The sequence below is a fragment of the Branchiostoma lanceolatum genome, chromosome 11, assembly GCF_035083965.1.
Source record: "Branchiostoma lanceolatum isolate klBraLanc5 chromosome 11, klBraLanc5.hap2, whole genome shotgun sequence".
In the NCBI taxonomy this organism is placed as follows: Eukaryota; Metazoa; Chordata; class Leptocardii; order Amphioxiformes; family Branchiostomatidae; genus Branchiostoma; species Branchiostoma lanceolatum.
Genome location: NC_089732.1, coordinates 5,921,484 through 5,944,882, shown reverse-complemented (window position 1 = coordinate 5,944,882; position 23,399 = coordinate 5,921,484). Strand labels below are relative to the sequence as shown.

At 41.1% G+C, this 23,399-nt stretch overlaps 1 protein-coding gene across 2 annotated transcripts in view; it reads left to right on the top strand.

Annotated features, from left to right (window-relative positions):
- The window catches only part of LOC136445248 (immunoglobulin superfamily DCC subclass member 4-like), a 32,386-nt gene extending 11,192 nt beyond the window's left edge, over positions 1-21,194 (top strand). For both annotated transcript variants that reach the window (XM_066443148.1, XM_066443147.1), the window contains 4 exons: positions 10,028-10,557; positions 15,441-15,812; positions 19,155-19,532; positions 20,307-21,194. In XM_066443148.1, the coding sequence (XP_066299245.1) occupies positions 10,170-10,557; positions 15,441-15,812; positions 19,155-19,532; positions 20,307-20,656 (1,488 nt within the window). In that variant the 5' untranslated portion in view covers positions 10,028-10,169 and the 3' untranslated portion in view covers positions 20,657-21,194. The remainder of the gene's footprint in view (positions 1-10,027; positions 10,558-15,440; positions 15,813-19,154; positions 19,533-20,306) is intronic.
- Positions 21,195-23,399: the final 2,205 nt, after the last annotated feature.

Here is a 23,399-nt window from a genome sequence, read left to right as displayed (position 1 = left end):
GTTCCAAGCCAAGGACGTGACAAGAGTGACTCACACAAATGAAGTTCTCTTCATTTCCAACTCTGTAACAAAAAGCAGGAAAAGTTTGATCTAGTGCCAATCGATTGGAGGCTCTCTGAAAATTTTTGCTAGATTGGGACTGAACGAGCACTTTTTTCCCCACCTACAGACCAAAAATGAAACGGCCCTGCTTGGAATTTATGCCGGATTTCGTGCCGTTTGTATGTCCAACTCGTAGCACCAAGTTGACCTTTACGACGTAGTCACATTCGTCGTAGGCCGTCGTACGATTTTGATGTCGCGGAATTTTCAAACAGGCCGTGACAGGACCAGCCGTCAACAATGATCATTTTTCGCAACAAGACAAGTAGATATTGCACGACATACGTACGGCATCCCAAGAATGTTCCCAGTTTGTTTGCGATCGTACGACAAAAATGAACGTCTTTTACGTGCTTACGTGTGTCGCTCTCGTTTCTCTGTCGCTAGATCTTTCTTCTCTCTCTCTCTCTCTCTCTCTCTCTCTCTCTCTCTCTCTCTGTATGTGTGTGTGTGGGGGGGGGCGTATGTGCGTGTGTGTTTATATGTGCGTGTATGTATGTATGTATGTTTTTATGTTTATGTTTGTGTGTGTGGTGTATGTGTGAGAGTGAGTGAGTGAGTGAGTGAGTGAGTGAGTGAGTATGAGTGTGTGTGTGTGCATGTATGTGCGTGCGTGTGTGTGTGTGTGTGTGTGTGTGTGTTTGACAATTGGAGGCCTTCCGTCTCCAATAACAGAGCAATAAATACCCCCCAAACAACATTGCCAATTACCATTAACAGAGAATCTATATCCAGATGCTTTCGCCGCCATCTTCGAACTAAGACCCAAATTTGGGAACACACAGGTTGGAATAATTGATACGACGTGAGGCAGCATCGATCGAACTAGGACGGCCGACATTTCTCTCCAGTGCGATGTGCGCTTACCCGTACTATTTAAGTTTCCCAGGGGTGGTGATTAAGTTACGATGGCTGTGTACCTTCATCGCATGGTACGACTGACAGGTAAATGCTTGTCTTTGTCAAGAGATAAGAATGGGCTGACGGGATTAATGTCCAACTGCGCGCGGTGGAAATCATCAGCGACATCCGTCGACAAACATTGGCTCAGATCTAGAGCGACACGTCTCCTTTTAAATGAAATTTTAACGACCTTATTGCTGTCGCTTAAGGCGGATGTCTTGCTGAAGTTGTTCCTTTGGGAAGTATTATCGCTTCGGGTGGTGCCAAGAATAACAATTCCTGCTAGAGATTAGGATGCACGTGAGAATTACGAAAAAAAGACCGTCTAAGATTTCTGGTGTAGAATAATGCATAAAAGACCAATTACGGTAATGATATTCAAATATTCAAGAGCGCAGTAAGTTCATCTCAGTTTTGTTTTTCAAGCTCAATTATGATCAAATACTCTAACGTAAGGAGAGTTGAATCTTGTTATATAGGAACAGACTATTCATGTTGAAAGACAGGCTTCTCCTTGGCTCGGGTGTTCCTCAAGGTTACATAATAGGACCAGCTTAACAATTTCATTTTCACATCGTATTCCAATCTTGTTGAAGTGTTCATGTCTTTGATTGATTCTCGACATTTTAGAGTGTGAAGTCTTTACCATGTCGGGCCATGTTATTTTTCAATGAATTAGTTTTTATGTCTATTTTTCATTGCATTTCACAAAATGATACAATAATACATAATGCAAACAGAGCAAAAACAAAGTTCAGGAAAAATATTAACATAAGCCACGGATCCAAAACAATAAGTAAAGGTGGAAACAGACATGAGCTACAAGCCTACAACGTAGATATAAGTAAAATCCATACTGATAATAATAACAGCATCATTGGGACATAAATATAACAAAATCAATATCAACCAAAGATGACAGATTATTGATATTCAACAGATCTGATACTGAAAAAATCAATGTCAATGGAATATGACAAAGTCCATATCAACAAAAATATCGGAACATAAATAGCAAAAAGAACTAATAGTGACAAATCAATGACAAATAAATATGGCAAAATCAATATCAACCAAAGATGACAGTAAGTACACTTGATCAAACTTTTCAGCAAAGTCTACATTTATGTCTATTTCTTTCTTCTTTATGATAGTTCCAACCCTATCGACAAACCCTGCTAAAGCACCCCTGCTAAACCTTCTAAAACTCCAGTTATTATTGCTTACGGGCTGTTATACGAAGGGGCTCGATTAATCTCATCCAGACATCTGTATTCAACAGGGCCGGCCTATTCTCAACCCAGCCACCACCATTTTTCTCCGAACTCCCCGTTTTCAGGAGTTCAAAAGCACCATTCTTATCTCTAGAATGACAGGCTTTCGTTCCGTACGTGTTGGCGTGGCGAAGTTTATGTACACATCATAATTCCTTTCTGGAAAATTGATCGCTATAGCCCAGGCAAAAAGTGCTAGCCATACAAAGGTTCCATTTTAACCTCATACGTTTCTGGAATACACAATAGGCCTCCGCGTCAAAGTGAAGGTATTGTTGAGCTGGGGTTATTGATTCCGTGAACGGAGACGTTGCTTTCGGTGTGTCAGTACGTTACGGCCATCTGTAGGGTCATGTGTGTTCGTAGTTATTTGAATGCACTGTCAGTTGAGTGACCGGAAGGAAATGAGAAGGTGGTGTCACTGCAAGGTCACACTGGCGGAGGTAGCAGGAAGTAGAGTTCAGAGATGGTATAACTAGTTGTTAATCAAACATGATATGACAGTAGCAACCTTAAGTCTAATGTGTAACAAAACTTCATGCTTGAAAGTACGTCCTAGCATGGTATGCCATCATACATATGTTTTCCTCTTTATTTATGTTAATTAGAGACTGATTTGCATACTGTTGATACATCATGTTAATCATCATCTAAGGTACCTACAAGCCAAATACACCATTCTCTTCCAACTTTCAACAAAAATATCCACCGCAGCTCCAAAGAAAGCCGCTAGGGGACCCAAACATACATCACTTACTATTTGCCCCAAGAACTATCTAGAACTCTAAATGTCACGATCGTAGCATGTCCAGAACAAGATATATCAAAACCGGAAGTTCCTCTGCAGTGCCGTAGAAAGCCGCCAGGGAAACCCAAATCTAATAATTTCTTTCTTTTACCAAGCCATACCAACATACCAAATATAATAAAGATCCATCCATGGCTTCTGGAATTATGCTGTTCACAAACAGCGGCAATAGATGGCTGGCTGGCATATTGATATACTGGTACGTAGATTCGATACAGAAACCAGGTCACTTGGCTATTCCTTTAATGAATAATGAAAGCTCCGTTTAGGCAGTCACAGCTAATTTGGGTGAAAAGGCAGGAAGTCGGATCACTGGCACTGCATGGGTCTTTGTGTTGCATCATTTCTCAAAGAATCGATCTTTGTGTTACTGACTAGAGCTTATGCTACACTTACCGAACAAAATGTCGATCCCAAGACCTTAGGAATCTTTTTCATTCACGCTGAATCAACTTTGATATATGATCCTAATAAGATCCACAGCATGTATCAGTGATATGACAGATATCTACCCATACATTTATGGTGCATGATGGATTATTAGCAGTATTGTGCAGTACATTCGTATTTCTAATATTGATTTCAGTAAGGTATATTTGAATTGAATGCCGCAAATTCCGACAGATTATTCTAAACATTTAAGGACATTCTTTATGGGACAACGGTTTGATCTTGCAAAACGCCTTATTTTGAGTGTGTTACGATCCTGCGGGGAACCTTTGGACGATAGGACATTTTTTTTCTTCCGGCTGATTGGTAGCAAGATCTTGATTATTGAAACCCAATTGTCGCCAAGGCCCGGCTATATTTAGACGAGATGATTGATATACCGAGTCCATATTGTGGAAAGTATTGATCGGGTGCCCCCCTCCCCCCTACCGTCGTGACAATCTGTTTTAACTAGTAATTTGATATTTTGCTTTGCGTTTTTTCCGTGAGTCGAGTCACTAATCCCGATTAAGTCCAGGGCAAAAATTGGGTGAGTTTTCATTTTTGTTGGTTTGAAAACAAATGATTTTTGTGATAATCAAATTCCTTGTGTTATGAGTGGTTCATCTCTTCATAACTAATAACACAATGGATGTTAGGAAAGCTTGTTGATTGTTGTGTCATTCTGTATCTATGATCATATTATTGGTTCAAAATGCTTCCAAAGTGTGTGTGTGTGTGTGTGTGTGTGTGTGTGTGTGTGTGTGTGTGTGTGTGTGTGTGTGTGTATGTGCGCGTGCCCGTAAGAATACTCCGAGTAGAATACTTAGAATACCGTTAGATGGAAGGCAAACTTTTCTGCAGAGTACTTCTTATTCCTAACGTATTCTTCCAAAATCCTCTGGGAGATTTGTGGGCGTCGTGTCTTGTAGAGTGTTGATTCACCGGTCACACACTTTCATAAGAACATAGAAGACATTGCTCTATCACTTCTTCTGCAGAGCGGGATGCCAAACTTTCCCAAAGTACTTTTTACTCCAAGTGTATTCATACAAAGTCCTTTGGGAGGTTTGTAAGCCGCCAGCCTCGTGCCTAGCAGACCGTTAATACACCGGACTGAGATATCCATACGAATATAGAAGACATCTCCCAAGACGTTCATTGAGATGAGTTAGATGGCAAACTTTTACCCAAAGAACTTCATTTTCTTAAAATCCATTGGGAGATTTGGGAGTAACTGGCTTCGTGTCTAGCAGACCGTTAATTCAACGGTCACATACTTTCATAAGACTATACAAGACATTGAGCTGGATAGCAAACGTTGATCCAAAGAACTTCTTACTTCAAGCGTATTATTCCAAAATCCTTTAGGAGATTTGGGACTCGAGAGCGTCGTGCCTAGTGTACTGTTAATACACCAGTCTCATACTTCCACAAGAAAACACATAAGCTCTCTATTGTTCAGTAAGATTTTAGTCCACTCAGTCTGGCTAGAGTATCCCCGAATTCAGACAATCTGACATTATGTAAAGCTAGTGTCGAGGCAGACAGTGCCGCTAAAGCTCTTACAAAAATACATTGCTGCTCATTGATGCAAAAGTCCATCCCTACATTTAGTTTTAAAAGCGCTTATCAAAGCGCCGTGTTCTCATAAGGCGTTGACTTTCCCTATAAACCTCAGAGTGCATCCTTTATTGGTCTCGACTAAGCGTATATACATGGTCAACGCTCTGTAGAGATGAATAATAATCGAAACAGCGTCCTCGTGAAAGCTATCTTGATGAGTTGGGGTCAATCATTCAGACATTGCGTCTGGGATAACAGTCAATGCATTTGGGAGAGCCGGCGTGTGTACTGATGACATGATCCCCACACAAGAGACATAACTCCCTGAACAACTTTCTTTGAAAGGGAATTTAGAATGCCATATGCTCTGATAACCAGAGTGTGCCGCAATCTATTGAAGTCAAAGGGACTTTATACGAGAAAAATTATGCCAGATGAGTGATAATCAAAACAGCGCCAACATGAAAGATATCTTGATGAACTTAGGTCAATCATTCAGTCGTTGCATCGTGCAAAACCCCATTGGTCTACCGCTTGATACAATCACCCACCACGCAAGATATAACCCCCTCAGGCAACTCTGTTGAAAGGGAATTTAAAATTCTATAGACTCTGATAAACCTGAGAGCACGGCGTTCTATTGATCTCAAGTAAGTATGCATATGGACAATGTTTGGTAGATAAATGATAATCGAAACATGACCCTGATGAAAGCATTCTTTGATGAACAGAGGTCAACCATCAAGGTATTTCATACTGTACACCGACTTGCGCATTACCGATGGGATCATCCTGCTCACAAAACATAACAAGTTTGCTTGAAAGGGAATCTAAAATTCCATATGCTCAGATCTTTGTGGTTACGACTGAACTGATTTTTGATGATTGACAGGACGCATGGCGTACGCAACAACACGACACGATAATCTGTAAAGAACGTAAGCCGAATTGTTCAATATTCATCGATTCAGGAATATATGAGGGTGATGACCTGGTCACTGCAACTTTTACTCATACTTTATATAGATTTTAAAATTGTAAATACTGCTTTCTCTGCTTAGCACTCAGCTCTTGCGAGAAAGAGTCGAAAAGTCACACACCACCTCCAGCGGACTAGCCCCCCTCCCATACCTGTAGTGCTTGCACCACTATGTTGCCCAATGGCGCCAGCTATAGAAACCGAAAGGTGTGGGAAGGATCTTAACTTTATGCATCTAACAAGAAAGCTCTGAGCGCATTTATTAGATATTGGCACTGTTTGGTAAACTTACCCGAGGACTCTATGCTTCACGAAGCATACAATGTTGTATTTTCTGGTGATCATGACTGGATTAATCATGTGAAGGATGTTCTCAACTATCACGGCCTTGGATATATATGGATGAATCCTAAATGTTATAAAGTAGACTATATTGAACATCAACTCAACTGCAGACTACAGGATGCATATGTACAAGAGTGGTTTAGTTGTGTCAGCAATTATTCAAAACTGTCCCTTCTTCACAAATAGAAAAATCATTATCTACAAGAAAAATATCTTCATGATGTGAATAATGTTGAAATCCGTAAAGCGATAACACAGTTAAGAATTAGTAGCCATAGATTGAATCTAGAAACAGGTAGATACTTTAATGTAACCAAAGGTTTTGCCCATTCTGTCCAAATCGAATTGAAGATGAGTTTCACTCCATTATGGAATGCACTAAATATGATGCTCTACGCGATGAGTTATTCACCTATCTCAATTCAAGTACTTCAGATTTTAAGACACTCAATGCCACAGATAGATTTGACTGTATATTTAAATGCAACAGCTCATACGGTGTTAAAAAGGCAAATATATAAAAGATTGTTTTGTTATTAGAAAAAATAATGATACTCAAAATTAGCCCAACTTGAATCATGTAAAACCTAAGACAGTCATTTTGTTGTAGAGAATAGTTTATTCCATACTTATGTCTTGCTCTATGTTTACTGTTGTTGTCATACTTTGTACCTGCTACAATAGTCGCGCGATAAAATTCTTCATTTATTCCATAATACGCTCCAATGAATCCCCTGTACATGTCTTCAAGGCGTGATTTGACCGGTTTGCCAGTTTGCCGTTGCTGCTGTGTTAGGATCCGGCAGCAGCGGGAGTCACTGGATGCTGTATTAGTCAGTCCGCAGCTGTTTCCTGCTTCCAAGTAGCCGAAAAGATGTGATTTCCGAGAAGGTCTCTGGAAATCCTGTCGACACGCGTCATCAATACCCAGTTAATGTGATGTCATCAAATCACAATTGAAAAGTTGTTGATAGTTCTTAGAAGCCGATATTGGTTTCTACGGTGTAATCTACCAGGAATTTCCATTTCACCAGGAATTTCTGTATCTAGCTATTAATGACAATCCTTTCACTTTTTACAAAGTACAAAGTTTATTGCAAATACATGCCCGATGGCTAGTTCCAAGGACAAACAACACAAATAATGATGAAAAATACAATGATATTAAGGTGGTACATCTAATGTTATGTTACATTCTATAATGTATATGGTGCTAGTTTTATTGGATTTGACTTCCTCTTTTGAAGCAGTGGAAGACGAATTTACTCACTTTTATAATTTTGTAGGTTTGATTTTAATAGTGGAATTGTTTTCTCGTGGTCAGGAATAGTGGGGAAGTAAGTGTGCATTTTGGACACGCTGGTAAATAATCTTATATAGTCTCTGTAGTTGTAAAGTCTAAACATCTCTTATAATTACATGGCATGTATGTATGCATAATCCCAAAGGAAGGAGACGTTGGGATGATATTTCGTAACGTTTTTGTGCCTGCCGAGATTTCCTTACGATAGGTTCTTGTCATAAAAAGTCTCTAACCGGAATTTTACCATCTTCCATCCCAACATCTGCTTGGAGTATATACTTGAAGCAAACCGCAGTACCACTGCGCCTTAAACGACTCATTCAGGCAATGTTCATAAGGGCACGTGTCACTGGATATTTGGAGTGCCCCATGTGGATCACTCTTAACGGTGCACAAGTCATCGACCATGGCCTCTCAGCTGCAGCTCTTGACAATCTCAATCACCGGCCTCCACAGATGGAAGACATAATCGTCTACAAAAAACGTGAAATGGTTTTGCAAGTTGAGTGACTCTTCATTTTCTACAACGCACGAGGGACAAGAGGGTTAACATTGTAAATAATCCATAGATTTTTTCTCTCCTCGCTAGATTACTAAGGACATTTACTACATCCAACGCACAGGATATCGCAACGACCTATTTATGTACGCCGGCTGGCAAGAGTCCAGTTGAATTAAAGTTTCACTCATTGGCCAATTGGTGTTGCTAGATGAAATGTACAACGTAAAACAAAATATGCATAAATATACTAGTAATGCACGTGCAAGAATGACAGGTGGGTTTGCCCATTGTTATTTTGTTACTATGTTGATCGTACGGTACCTTTGCAGTAGTTGCTTTTTTGTCCATATCGTTCTTATTCTATTTCATGCATCCATACTATTCCCGTGTGATCTCATTTGCTTGTTAGTTTAGCTGTATGCAAGTTATATCGGAATTTTTTTGGTTCCATTTCTTCAAAGCTTAAAGCTTTCCTCCGGGTTCTCATGTGTTCAACTTGCTCTGATGTTCTGTATACATCTGCGACACATGATATAAACAACAGCTCAAATAGCGCACACCTTTGTGAACTATTTAGAATGTCTCGTGAGTCTTATTTAATGGTGTTCATTGATTATGCAAATAAGTTTTTGATAAACATTTTATGTGTCCATAGATCACTTTCTGTCACTCTGCGATCAAGGACATCAGCATATGGAAGCTATTTAACGCGGCAACACAGGCAGACAGACTGAAAACAATACCTCCCCGCGAATAAGTAGCCTCTTCCATTGACCCCATGACCTGGAATGTCTGCCAGGGTTGATAATTGACTAACTACTAACTCCGAACTCTATTTCCTGTAACTCCCACAACTCTGATCCTTTACCCTTCACCTCCTGCCAATCTGTGGTGAGACGTACCTACCATTATATAGCATAATGGAAATAACTCCGAAAACACAAACTGACAAACCGAAAACAATAATTACCACATAGAAGCCCGCCTAATTTGAGCAGGAAGAACCTATCTAGATGACACACATATCACTATTACCTACCCTTGATTAGGAGGCGTCGGCAGACTGAAGCCTCCGATAATGTAATGTAATAATCAACCGTCGCAGTCCTCGTTTTATGGCAGCACTTGGTGCAGACTGCACAGTTTTGATTAAACCACAAACTGTAGATGAGATACTGAGGAGAAATCAAGGTCGTTGGTCAAATGTAATTTCTTTTGCCATGTGCAGGGCACGACCCAATCCAAGCGTTCGGGCTAATATTAGTCGTTGGGCCGATGACTTTGCCCCATTTAATCTATATCAGTTCGAACTTTTGTTGCAGGAGTCAGGATCAGTGCATGCTCAATGTCACACCAGCTGAAGGGCATTATATAGATGTCCTTCATCAGATGTACCCTTATATCTGGGATGCTGATATGTTTGTTCATTTTCTAAAGAGCTAAGTCTGGTTCAGGACGAAACCATTTGTTGCTGACAAGCCGCTGGGATGTAAGGGTTGTTCTGATTGCTTGGTGCAAGCCCGTAGGGCAATGACCCTGCCGTTGAACAGGTCAATTCATTAGATGTATCACCAAAAGGTGTTGTGGAGACGCGAGAACATGCTCATGTCACATTTATAGCCCATCTAGGGAGATCTACGGAAGGTAGGGCAGCTTAACGGGCAATTTGGCATTGGTATTCATGTGTGGAGATAAACCTACAGCGTCTCATCGCAATGATCCTACCACCACCAACACGCTCTCCATGCACGGTACACTGTGGTGACGGCAATAGCTCATTCTAATTCACCCCACATTCTCGTGTGTGTTTTCACAGGATCAGGTCAAGTTTATAAACCCTGGCAACAAGTCGATAGAACCTGAGGGTCTATTGGGGAGGATTGATCTCCTGATACCACAGATGCAGCAACGACAGCAGGCTAAAAGAGATAACAGTTCAGACGGAGAGTAGAGACATCATGGCGTACGTTGTCGTCCTCTCCATCATCTACTGCGGACTGGTGCAGGCCCTCGCCACCCTGACTCCGGAGCCAGATGTTGTGCACGGCAAAGTAGGATCTGACGTGACGCTAACAGTGCGCCCACAGGGGGACCACAGTGTCATCGCCCAGACCTGGAACAAACTGTACGGAGGGGTCCACAGCATGCGTCTGGCGGTGTACATGTACTCGCCCACCACGGGGACGGCCATGTCGCTCGGACCGCTGGAGGGGCGCGCATCGCTCGGAGAGTACGGCTCGCTCGTCATACACGACGCCGAGAAGGAAGACGAAGGGCTTTACGTCCTGACGAGCTTAGTGGATGTTGTAGGACAAGAGGAACAATACTTCGACCTGAAAATGCATGGTAACTATCGCCGTTTATACTTTCAAATGCACGGTCAGACATTTCAATAATATGACATGTAATGCTTGCCTGAATCGTTGACAAAAGCTTCTTCTGCAGTTAGTCTTACGTATGCTGCTAAATATATATATATATATATATATATATATATATATATATATATATGTGATTCATCGGCTCTTTGCAATGAATAGCCGCATTGATTATTAAACTACAGCCAGGAACATAATCTAGTCATTTATTCAATGACACACACTCTTTACCGTCCTTGAGTGACCGCTATGTCTCACCCATAGTTACATGGCCTACCTAAGCAGCGGAAATAGAATAAAAGCATAGAATGCTTATTTCAATCTTGTCCTAGTCATCCACTTTGTCAATTTTTGATACTTCTGGCTGAATATGAATAATGCATTGAAATGTACAATTTTATATCAACCTGAATTTCTAGAAAACTACAGGTCGGATATCAAACAGCATATTTCATAGATCCGTGTATGTATACATCCTTTGGTGTACAAGTTCAATGATATCCGTATTAAATCATATCGGTGTACGGTGTTGAACGCTTTTGCTTATAACCATATATATCTAGAACTGATGGCGGTGTACCACTTCTATGATATCCGTATTAAATCATATCGGCATACGTGTATAGCAATATATTCCCGGGTTATACATGAGTTGAACGCTTTTGCTTATAACCGCATATATCTAGAACTGATGGCGCTTCGCCTGTTTGATTGTGGTGGAAACGGACCCGTCAATCATGCATTAGCAAGGTGGAGAGGTCACCGAATGTCGGACAAAGGTCACCATTATTGTTCGGGAGATGGATTTGGCGGCCCATAACGGACTGTCTGCCGTAAGACGCAATGATATGACGGCTTAAACATTTCATTGAACCCAGACAATATATGCTGTGTACCCACAAAGAGGACCTCCGATGCAAAGTGGACTGGAAAGATTTTGTCTAGACTCGTATGTCTTGATAGGGTGTGCGATATCAAGTTTTACACCGTTAGCTTCCAACCCAACCATTGACAGTGGTATACGCAGAAGATAATGAATATAGGACACGTTGTTCGAATATTCAGCAACGTCCCAAATGGGAATTGAACCAGCAACCTTTAAGTCGGTTGGGTTAGCTGTGAGACAAAGGTGCGCCTCGCTTTATTCTGTGTGGTTAGAAAATACGTGAAATCTAACAATCAAGGTGACTTGCCTACCGTGGCAAATAAATGTGAAACGTCAAAGATGTTTAGAATGACCTTCTGTCAAAGCAAGATGTGATTTACTTTCATTAAAAACCCGGTGGTGGGAAATAATGGCTGTGTGTCAGCGGGAGGTTCACATTCACGTCGCCCCAAATGCCACGTCTTTCCCGGGAAGTAATATTCGTGAGATGATTTGCCTGGCATTTCATAAAAATAGGACTTAACCTTGTCATAACCAATGACTTCTACCATATCTAACAGGCTCATGCAGCATTTCTCAACATAGGGCTAAAATATAACCATGACAAGAAAGCTATTATGCCATCAGAAGAGAAATGGATTGTTTTATTAACCCAATAAAATCACGAGAATATTTCATCCCCGAGGCATAGAAATAAAGACACCATGGCTTTTATGGTTTTCTTTGATATCGGAAATCGAATTTCACATTCAATGTTTAACCCAGAGCTCGTATCGTTTACGACATTGTTCAGACATTATTCATCATTCTAAAGGACGGATAGTGATACTGATCACCTAGAACGTGGTATCGAAGTTAAGCCACCATTTAATTGAAGATGTTTCAACATTGAAGATCCTTGTAGACAGAGGAAGAGTATTCGTATCTGTCAAACTCCTCTGCTGCCTGAATTTTACGGTGGGCACTTTACATGTTCACAAGCATATTCCATAATTCATATCAATAATATCAATACAAACCGTTTGAGATTCATTTCCATCCTTAATGTTCTGCAAATATTCCAACTCGTCTGGCTGTCTTCAGTCTGACAAATGGGTCCATCTAACAAACTGATTGATGCTTTCAACGTACAACTCATTGCTGATTGAAATTGGCCTAATGATTCTTCAACTGGAGAAATATTGCATCCTGTCGCCAAATTGCCAAAAACGACCCATTTAATTACGGCGGATTGCTTTTGGCGATGCTATATTATGTTTTCAGAAACAGAATTAACTACTTCGTGATGTCTTACTTCTATTAAGAAGACGTGGGCATGCCTTGAGCAATATTTTGCAAATTTCCAAATTGTGCCATATTTTTCAGTTCTTGAGAGGTGGGTACTATGCCGTCAGTGATGTATACGTATGCTCAAAGTACCCTCTTTGGCACAGTAATTGAAAATAGATCAACGACATTCCATGTGACGAATGGAGGCTTTGAAAAACGAGGCCGTGCTGATGGAAATGATTTTGACGAATTGCAAACAATGCTGCAGCATCTAACAAACCGTCTGCACGGGCTCCGAATCGCCGTAAGTGATCACTAAACGTAGTATTCTGTAATAAAAAGCAATCAAGGCGATCACTTAAAGAAATTATGTGATACATGTGAAAGGGGCGATTACAAACGTACTAAGTTTAATGGTAGGTAAACTATTGGAATGCTGCGGTACGTGGTAACAAAGATTGATGTAAATATATTCTAACTATTACTTGGAGTTTGTTTCAAAGACCGATCCCTGCGGTACAAGGTAACAAAGATTGATGTAAATTTATCCTAACAACTATTACTAGGAATTTGTCACAAATTCTAACTTCGTATTTCTTTCCTCGGGTAGAAAAAAAAGGATGTTGAAAGTGGCATCCATAAAGAGCTGGTAACAAGGATTGATGCAAATTCATTCTAATAAGAACTAAGTTACCGTTATGTTTGCATTCACTTCGGTCCGATCAGATACGTCGCTCAATGTGTCATTGGTAAAGTGGTTAGATTGGCTGGAGTTGACCAAATTCAGTTTTATCAGCAAATTAGATTCTTACGGAACCAACGTGAATAAAGTGGTATCTATTCCAAGTTTTTCCATAAAAGCCTGTCCACTACGAAGTTTTGGTCTTGAGTTGCCCACCGGAAGAGGTGACCGCTGATGACCGCTTGAACTTCGCACACATAGGTAAAGCACACACACACACACACACACACACACACACACACACACACACACACACACACACTCACATAGACACACACACACACACACACACACACACACACACTCACATAGACACACACACACAAACACAAAACGATATGACTTCAGAACACATTCACCTGTTATAAGATATGTAATCTTTATTAGCAATCGGAAAGAACGTTGAAGGGCCTTGAGCGTTTATGATCAAATCGTGAACAATCCATGATAAGAACGTATGTACCTTAAATGTAGTACTGATGCATCGTACCATGAGCCTTTAAGTTTTTGCATGCATTCGGGTATCGCGGTTTGATTCAAAATAGCAGCTATAAATCAATTCTGCAACAAAGTAAAGGCATTTGAAAACGCAAATGCCCTCAACGTATATTCTAAGGACTTTGCTTCAGGGCACTAGAAATTCATGGGCCAATAGACAGGGTGATCCAACCTTTGACTCCATGTGAAATTGGCCGCGCGCGGTGGAAAGTACAATATTAAGGGATTATTCACAAGGCTGGAGAAGGTTAATCCTCGTTTTTATGTAGCCGTCCAAAAGAACGTGGACCATTATTGTTAGCAACCCGTGAAATTGGGGTGATGTACACCACATGTACGGACCACTTGTCAAACGTGAATCGTTTTCAAAATAGAAAATAAATATTTACACTTCATGCAGATTTTTCCTTCAAACTTCTGATGCCGGTCAATGTGGCAGGTAGACAATATACGTAGTCTTCCTGAAGATAGAATAGATAGTGTAGATATGATTGCATACTAATTAGTATGTCCAAAATCACCTTTTTTTTCAATTTCACGTTATGTATCGTATCGTATTGTATTGTCTTGTCTTGTCAGCAAGGCGAGCCCTTTGTAACAGCTAGTTGAGCATCCCTAGTTGTGAATATTTAAATGCTGAACCAATAGTTAAATGAATATAAGTTTTTACATGTGCGTAAGGTAAGGTTATATGATAATGTATAAAGGATATTCTTAAGTTAAAGTGTTGTCTCATTGTTTTTATATGTCGTATGGAAGTCCTTAATGGTTTTCTTTGCTTTGAAGTCAATGATTTTTGACGCTCTTTTTATCAACAAACATAGACAACAACAAGTATTTTTAACATTTCTACTAACTTACACTCGTCCAAAACATCACAAATTAAACCGTAGCAAACTATATAACAATCGGTAACGATCAATTAGTAGAAGGAATTACTCATGTCGTAGTTTATACGCGCCCCAAATGTAAAATCATACCACCCCACGAGACAGGTTGTATGCGTGCTGATTTGGCACCTAGATAACGACATAGGCACGGCAAATTAAGGGTAATGGCAACATAGTGATTCTTTATCTACTTCAATGAAAGGTAATCAGTCAATCAGAGCTTGTAGTGCGATAAAACAGAATTAATTTGCATCTCACCACCCTACAAATTAGTCGTCTATATCTCCGTATATTGCTGGGTTAAAATCCTATGTGTCATGGAAAATTAGTCATAAAGGGAAAGAGTCTTCTAATACAGCAATAGAGTGATGTAATATACTATAGCGTTACTGACACCTTGTTGCTGTCATACAGTTCTACTACAATTAGGTTGTATTTAGGAGTGAATAGATTTCAATTTGAAGCTGTTTTGTCAAGCGTAAGGGAAGAGGCACCTTCATGCTTGGGTGCTGAGCGGTTTCGCATGTTGAATTTGATTGACATAAACTGTTTTATTTTTCTTTCAGTGCCCCCGCAGATATCGTTCGGTCAACAGAGCCCTCTCCATGTAGTGCAGCACTCCCAGGTCTACCTAAACTGCACCTTCCGATACGCTAAGTCATCCACAGCACACGACATACAATGGCTGAAGGACGGCTCGCGACTCTGGGGACGAGTCACCATCATCGGCAGAGCTACCCAGGGAATGAGATTCACCAACTACCATCGGGAGGGGAACGGACGTCATATGGAGGTGGAGACCGTCCGAGAGAGCGATGACCTCTGGACGTCGGTTCTGACATTTCAGTCAGTACGGAAGGAAGACACGGGCAACTACAGCTGCCACGCCCAGCATAAAGACGGGGCCGTGGCTGCTAGTCTATACCTAGAGGTCTATTGTAAGTAAACGACTCGCACACGCTCACACACACACATGCACACACAAAAACACAGACACACACCCACACTCACCCACACCCACACACTGATGGGATGGTTGTCAGTAATACAAAATGAATGAACGAATGAATGAATGAATATGAATATGAATGAATGAATGAATGTTTTATTTCCGTGTCCTGCGACTCAATAAAGACGAAAAAAGCCTCAACCAAGGAAAAACTGATGTTGCTAGACACATTCAATTTGATACACAAGTGTCCACAAACGTCCTGCAAAAATAGTTTTAGATATCACCCTAAGGTTATTTAACATCACCACACTTTTATTGAAATCAGCAACGATACCAATTTTATGTCATGTATATGGGTGGTACTCAGGGTTTATCAGAATATTGTTGCTGTATAATGCAACTTCTGCCCAGTCTAAACCAAATTTCAACTTGCCAAATAAATATTTTTTTTTATTCAGAAAATATGTCTGAAGAAACAGAACACCTTTTCCTAGATTTGAGTACCCATCTAACTCATTATCATAAGCCGTTTTCACACACGTGCGCACCTTTAATATCTACCTGTCGCTAGCATCCAGCTATCATGAAAGTAGTGATCTACAGTTGTATTGCTTTGTGACCTTAATCCATATGTGAATAAGTTCAAAACTCCCAGAGTCGATCGATATCTTGTGAGCAATAGCTATCTCATCTTTACTCCCTTGTTAAATCAAGGCTGCCGACAGGACAAGATTAGAGATGGTTTTGTTACGGACATAAAACCTTTAATGTATTATTCTCTTTGATCTTTTGAACAAAGATGACAGCCCAGGCATGTAACATGTACATAAACCAGCAGGTCTGATGGAAGAAGATACCGATAAAATGAACAAGTAAGACCGAGGACGGGGCACATTTTAAAGAAAAGCATTTGGAGGACATTGGAATATGATGGTAGCATCTACTTGTAACTACATTTTAGAAATCGAAACAAAAATGGCGCAAGTTTACTACTGAATGACCTATGACCGAATATAATGTGACTCAATTAACCAATCAGAAGGAGGCAGTTTACCACAGGGGCACTATTGTTGATTTCAGGTTCCCTTTGTCATGTAGAAATTATGAATCATGATGATAAGCATGTCATAACCATTTTCGACCTGCACTACCATATGCTACCACATGAGGTTGTTCTTTTATCACTAGCGTAAGCGTAGTTGTTCCATCAAGCTGACAGAGATTTTACAAGCGTAGCAGCCCTATGACGTTTGGATTGTTTTTCTGACACCTTTGCTCTCCAGCAATACAACATCATGTCAAAGAGTAATGTCATTGCTTCTTATTACGCTTCCATATATACATTTCATCACCGACATATCTCATTCCTTTAGCACCCTGTACAGTTAACGACGTACGTAGAGAGGGATTATGGATATCGACTTTTATTGTCGGAAGAGTTGCCATCTATTTCTGGCTCTGATTTACGTACACTCTAATCCTAGTTTCGTCATACCACCTGATCCCCTTGTTATAATCCGCATTCCATGTCTAATCTTCTAAATCTGATTACATGGAATTTCAATTCAAACGACTTCGAAAGAGGGTAGATTCTTATCCCAAATGGAATATAAAAAGGGAGAATTATTACCAACGTAGTATCGACTGTCCATGTGAATTTTATTACAGATGAATCAGATGGAGGTAGTGAAAGGGACAAGTGATAAAATTTCTTTACGAGATGCGACATAAAAATGACAGTAAATTACACCGGAGACGAAGCATACGGACGAACGTTGTTAACGTCAGAACCAACAAAAATAGAAATGGTATTATTTTCTTTTATCGGCCAATCTATGTAAATCCCATTCTATGGTACAGGGTTTACCATCTAATGAATTTTAGTATGGAATGTCACATAACGTTAAGAAGAACTTCATTATAGAATAGGCCGTGACAAGGACATCATTATGGAATTCGCTGCAACAAGTGCATCATTATAGAGTTACCAATAACAATTGCATCATTGTGGGATAAATCCACATGCACATCAAGTAATGTGGTAAAAGTCAGAGAAGTCGTGGTAATACGGCAATGAAACGGACAGTTTGACAGCAATTCGAATAAATTGTAGTATTACATCGATCATGCAGAGATCAGTATTGTCTTCCTTTGACTTTAGAAATGGGAGTGGGGTACGGACGCTTTGTGTGATTGAGCTGGACGCTGGTTGAAAAGTGATGTAGAATCATGGTAGACATGTTGAAACTAGACTATCAGTCATACAAGTTGTCACAAATCGTTTGAGACACCACTTTTTTTGCGACACAATGCAACGAGACAGTGGCTAGCCAAATTCTACAGAAATTCTAGTCTACGTACCAGCTAGGTAGTAATGTTTTAGAGTACAATCAGCACCATTCGCAGGCAAATTAGATTTGACAAAGCACCGTTTGAACCAACTATTCACGACCATGCACCAAACTTTCCGGGCAGTTTATTGATCATATGCCGCGTAGAACTTTTTTTACGGCCATCTTAACGCGAGTTTGGGAACACCGTGGTAGTCTTGCCGATCATGATAGCAACCCAGAGGCGCCACTGGAGACATTTCACCAATTACCGCACCAAATTGCTACCGATGCGATAGGACATCCACCAATCCAAGCTTAGGATTTGTCCCACGCCGTAAGATCCCGTCACAAAAGACACCATTAGCAGAACAAAGCCATCGCTTCTGCATAAAACACTGTCGTTATCTTGCCTTTACTTCGAGGTAATTTCTAGTTTAAATGTAATGACAGTTTTTGGCAGGCGAAGAATGGTGATGAAACATCGCGACAGCGCAGATCTCGCGAGAATTGATGGAGCCATGAACACGCCCTCCATTAAGTAACGATTAATGGTCCGTACATAGAACTGAAAGAATGAAAATGAGAGACAAGTGTTGCAAATGGGCAATATATTTCTGTTAAACAGCAGACTAATGCTCGTTAATGGTACCTTCAGACAATCTATAACTTTTACGCCAGAAAAATAGGTTCCTTCCGCTCAATTTATCGTCCGCAGTTATGTTGAAAGGCGCGATGTTTCAGGTTGAATCTGTAATCAACAAAGTACATGCTTTGTATTGCAAGTCGTATTCATGACAGACTTGCTTCAATAGTTCACTCTCACACACTCTCACATAAATCTCAAATAAATTACTTCGAAAAAGAAGTGATCTCAACAAATATGGCATAGCTGGATCGATGAATGGTTGTTTGTCTTCATATTATAAGAATTTGGTATTTTCGACTTTAAAACACATTTTACTTGACAGGAATTTTTTCCATTACTCCCATTGCAGATGCTGCAAAGATCACCAACATCTCGGATTCACCACAGGTGGTTTCCGCCGGAAGTAACGTCACGCTGGAGTGCACCGCCCAGGGCAACCCTCCTCCGATCATCGCCTGGCACAAGGAGGACGACCATACGCCCCTCAGGTCGACTTTCTCAGACGCCAACGGTGAAACAGGGCGCTTGAACTTGACCTTGATGAAACTCGATGACAATGCTAGCGGGAACTACACGTGTGTTGCTACCAATGGGGTCCCTATGGGGAAGAAAGACCGTAGAACTGTGCAGGTTTACGTGTTGAAGGTCACGGACAAGTCTCCTCCCCCTCCCATAGTCATCAGCTCCCCCAAACCGAAGACAGAGGCAATTAGCATCACAACGACAGGTACTTAATTAATTATATGCATGTAAGTCACCCCAAAACGATATTTCCCATTACCTGGATCCTTTCTCAAGTCCCCCCTCTCACTGGACCCGCGGCACGCTGGCGGCGTCACTACGGCCGATCGAATTGACAGAGCACTCAACGAATTTCATCGACAAAAAACGAATCTTTTTAAGCTTTGTGTGTTTTGTTGTCTTTTTAGTCATACTTGTACGTTTTGAATGATATTCCCATTGTAAAGTCAAGGGTAACACAAATCCATTTTAGGGCACAGCGACGCCGCCAGCGTGCCGCGGGTCCAGTGAGAGGGGGGCTTCACTTTATTCCATCAATAATCCAAGGCTCTGTCGAAAGATCTTCAGAGGTCAGCGACATTTTCTATGTTGCCACCTCTGTCCTACATATACTAAATCCATATTATCGTGGCCAGGCTGTGTAGACCAATCAAAATCCTCCATTCATATTGGTTATACAGCCATGACTTCGTTAGCATGGGCAAATGAAGAAGAACATCGTGCATTAACGATCAGCCAAAAGTGTACAGTTTCCAACGTAACAATGTCAGTATCATTGTGAATTGGCTAATAGCATATGATAATAACGTTAATGCCCTGTTTTTCCCACGATGTTTACGATGACATAATGCCTGGCCAGTGGCCTAAAACCACCTAGTAAACTTCGCTCACTCGGTCCACGTGGTTTCTGAATGAGGTGGTTATGTCACCGTATGCATCTTAGACCTTAATTACATCTTTTCCGAATGTCTTTATCTAGTTGCTACCCAGGGTGCTACGATAGAAGAGAAGGCGTCCTTACCACCCGTCGAAGAGGCTAAGCCACCCGTCCAGGAGGTTCAACCGCCCGCAGTGGAGGTTAAACCCCCCGTCCAGGAGGTAGAACCCCCCGATGGGAACCTGGAAGCAGACGACCCGTTCTACGCCACGTTCGTGACCGTGGGCATCGTGACCGTGACCGCCTTCTCTCTACTGCTGCTCATGATCGTGGCTGTCCTGCTCTGCCGAAGGACAAGTTCATCAACCAAGGTCATGCGGACCCACATCAGCGGTGACGTCATCAGACACAGACCGCTAAACCCTGACGTATACGCAAATGTCTACCGATAATTGTCAATTGGACTGCGAGAAGACTTTCTAGAAAAAGGATAAAACAATAAAAATAAAGAATAGAGCAAAAGAATGAAAAAGGGCGAAAGGACCAAATTTCGACAAACAAAAGCAAATGGGATGATGGCTACAACGTTTTTTGGGCAGAGTCTAATTTGTAATTAATTGTTGATTATGGCTATCGTTGTGTTTCTGAAATTGCCGTGAGTTATAGTAGTCTAGTAACAAAGCAAACGCTTGTGTTTTGGACGATCAAGAATAATGAGCCAATAATCTTTAACCGGAATATGTCGCAAAGTAACTGTTTGATGCTGTGGTTTTGTGATATAAATGCTGTCCGTACGCATTGCACATAACGTAACAGAAAGCATACTCAAGTAACCTTGCACTCACATGAAAACGAAAGAATGATCAATGTTCACTTACAGTCATCAGGATATCTTCAGGTTTTGTCTGTCGCTCATCGGACAACATCAGCCCATGCAGGTTGTGTGGAATAAAAATGTACATATGAAATATAACATGTTTTGTGAGCCAATGGCTGTTGTCTTGGCTGATTGCAATCTCTAATGCTGAAACGTGACGACGTACGGAAACTCTCTGAATCTCTCCCTTTTCTCTGTCTAGTATCCACTTCCGCTCTTTCTTTTTCTTTCCCGTCCTTCTCTCTCTCTCTTTCTATCTATCTCTCTCACTCTGTCTATCAGCTCCTTTTCTTTCTTTCTCTTTCACGTCCCTCTCACTTTGTTCTCTCACTCTCACCCTCTTTTACTCTCTCTCACTGTATACGTAGCTCTCTCTTTCATTTTTTACTCGTTTTGTTTCTCTCTCTCTCCAGATATATATATATATATATATATATATATATATATATATATATATATATATATATATATATATATAAAAGATCTTCATATATATAAATATGGAGAGAGAGAGAGAGAAATAAAACGAGTAAAAAAATGAAAGAGAAAGCTACAGTGTGAGGGAGAGTGTTAGAGGCTGAGATTTCTTTTTCTTAGCATAATTTATCACACACAATATAGCTACAGGAAAAAGAACCAACTCCAAAGCACGGTTATATAATCATTGTCGCCAGCGGCATGGCGGCAACATATAAGATGCTTGATCGAACGTTGCATGTCGGGAATGTTGTGTAATCTGCTAAGTGATGGTGCTCCTGCCAGGACACATTTGGCCAGACTGAACTGTAGAGAAACTCGTCTATAAATTTTTCCCCGTGGCCTTTATCAAATGTCATCTCGCCGTCCTGAACTCTGCTGCAGTATCCCCCCGAGGGCTGGCTGAACTTTTCAGGGGGCTAAGAGTGGCATACAGTCTGTTATGTGGAGGTCGCCTGAGGATTTATTATGGCAGGAGCTCATTGTGCTGATGGAATCTGCTTAGCAGCCTGAATGTATTAATGACATCTAACGGGACATACTGTTCGTGTCATTGGAGAAGGGTGGGAGGGAATTCGAAAGGGCAGCGAATTGAATAGACAAGATGGTTGAAGGTGTTTCGTGTGTGTTCCAATTTCATCCAACACAAGAGGATGACTCGGCGAATTTTTGGCCATGCGCATCGGTTTTCATCAGGAATCGGACCAACCTTCCTGACGCGCACTGATCTATGGGATGTGTGACGTCACGAGTGTGTCAAAGGTGCCCGGAAGTCGATACCTGCCACCGTCACGTTTCAACGTAGGTTGGTGGGCCCTGATGTATATAGCACGGGTTAAAGAATTTTGGCTGGATTTGATGTTGCACCATAAGACTCTTATCAGTTGCAAACATTTAGGAAGAAAACGAACTTGCAAGTCGTACTAATAGTAGTGGTTGCAATGCCCCCCTCCCATCCGAAGCTCCCCATGCACTTTAGACACCACTATGAAAATGTCAATTTTGATAGCATACAAACTCGGGATCCAGATGACTATCCGACAGCACATTAGCGAACAATCATATCAATTATGAGTTCATATTACATTTGGAGCTGAGGATAAATGCCACAATCGTTCAGCTGTCACATCAAAAGAGAAGTGAGTTAAAGAGCCCGGCGGTATGATAGCGGCGGCAATTATGTAGCTGTCAGTCTGAGCACGCAAACGATAAACATCCCTTTCTGCTGAACTAATGAACACGTTCATAGGCAGTAACCATTCATCACACACTGTGTGACGTCCCTCCCTCCGTCTTAATGGCCGAGTCTTTTGTGTGCGCAGTAATGCGGGATTACGGGGAGAGAGTTTGAAGAGAACTCGTTTTGGCAAAGAGATGAATCTGGTTAATCAGCCGAAGAAACTGTCGAAAATAGCTCGTTTGGCCGGCTTTTCGGAACTGGAATGCGAACTTCTTCATCAACTAAGTTGCCCGGACTAATATGGCTTTCGCTCAATAGCCCCATTCAGGAAAGTTATCACGAGGACTAATTCAATCCAACTTGGTCTAGTGATTCTGAACGGCTCTTTTGGCAAAGTTTTGCTACACAACTATAAAACTATCACATTATGGAGAATTTAAACAGCTCTCCAACTAACAAGAATGGACTCGCCAGAATTTCCGACTGAATCGCTCATTCTTCTTTAGCTATCTGACCCAATTTCTCTGAACAGGAGGGTTTATGCATCTGTGACGTCAGCAACGGGTCTATATCGCCCCCCGTCCCGGCTTAGAGAAGGTTGTTGCGCCCTGCTGTAGATGGCCCCCTAACTCAAAAGTAATCGTGTTCGGTATCCCGCACT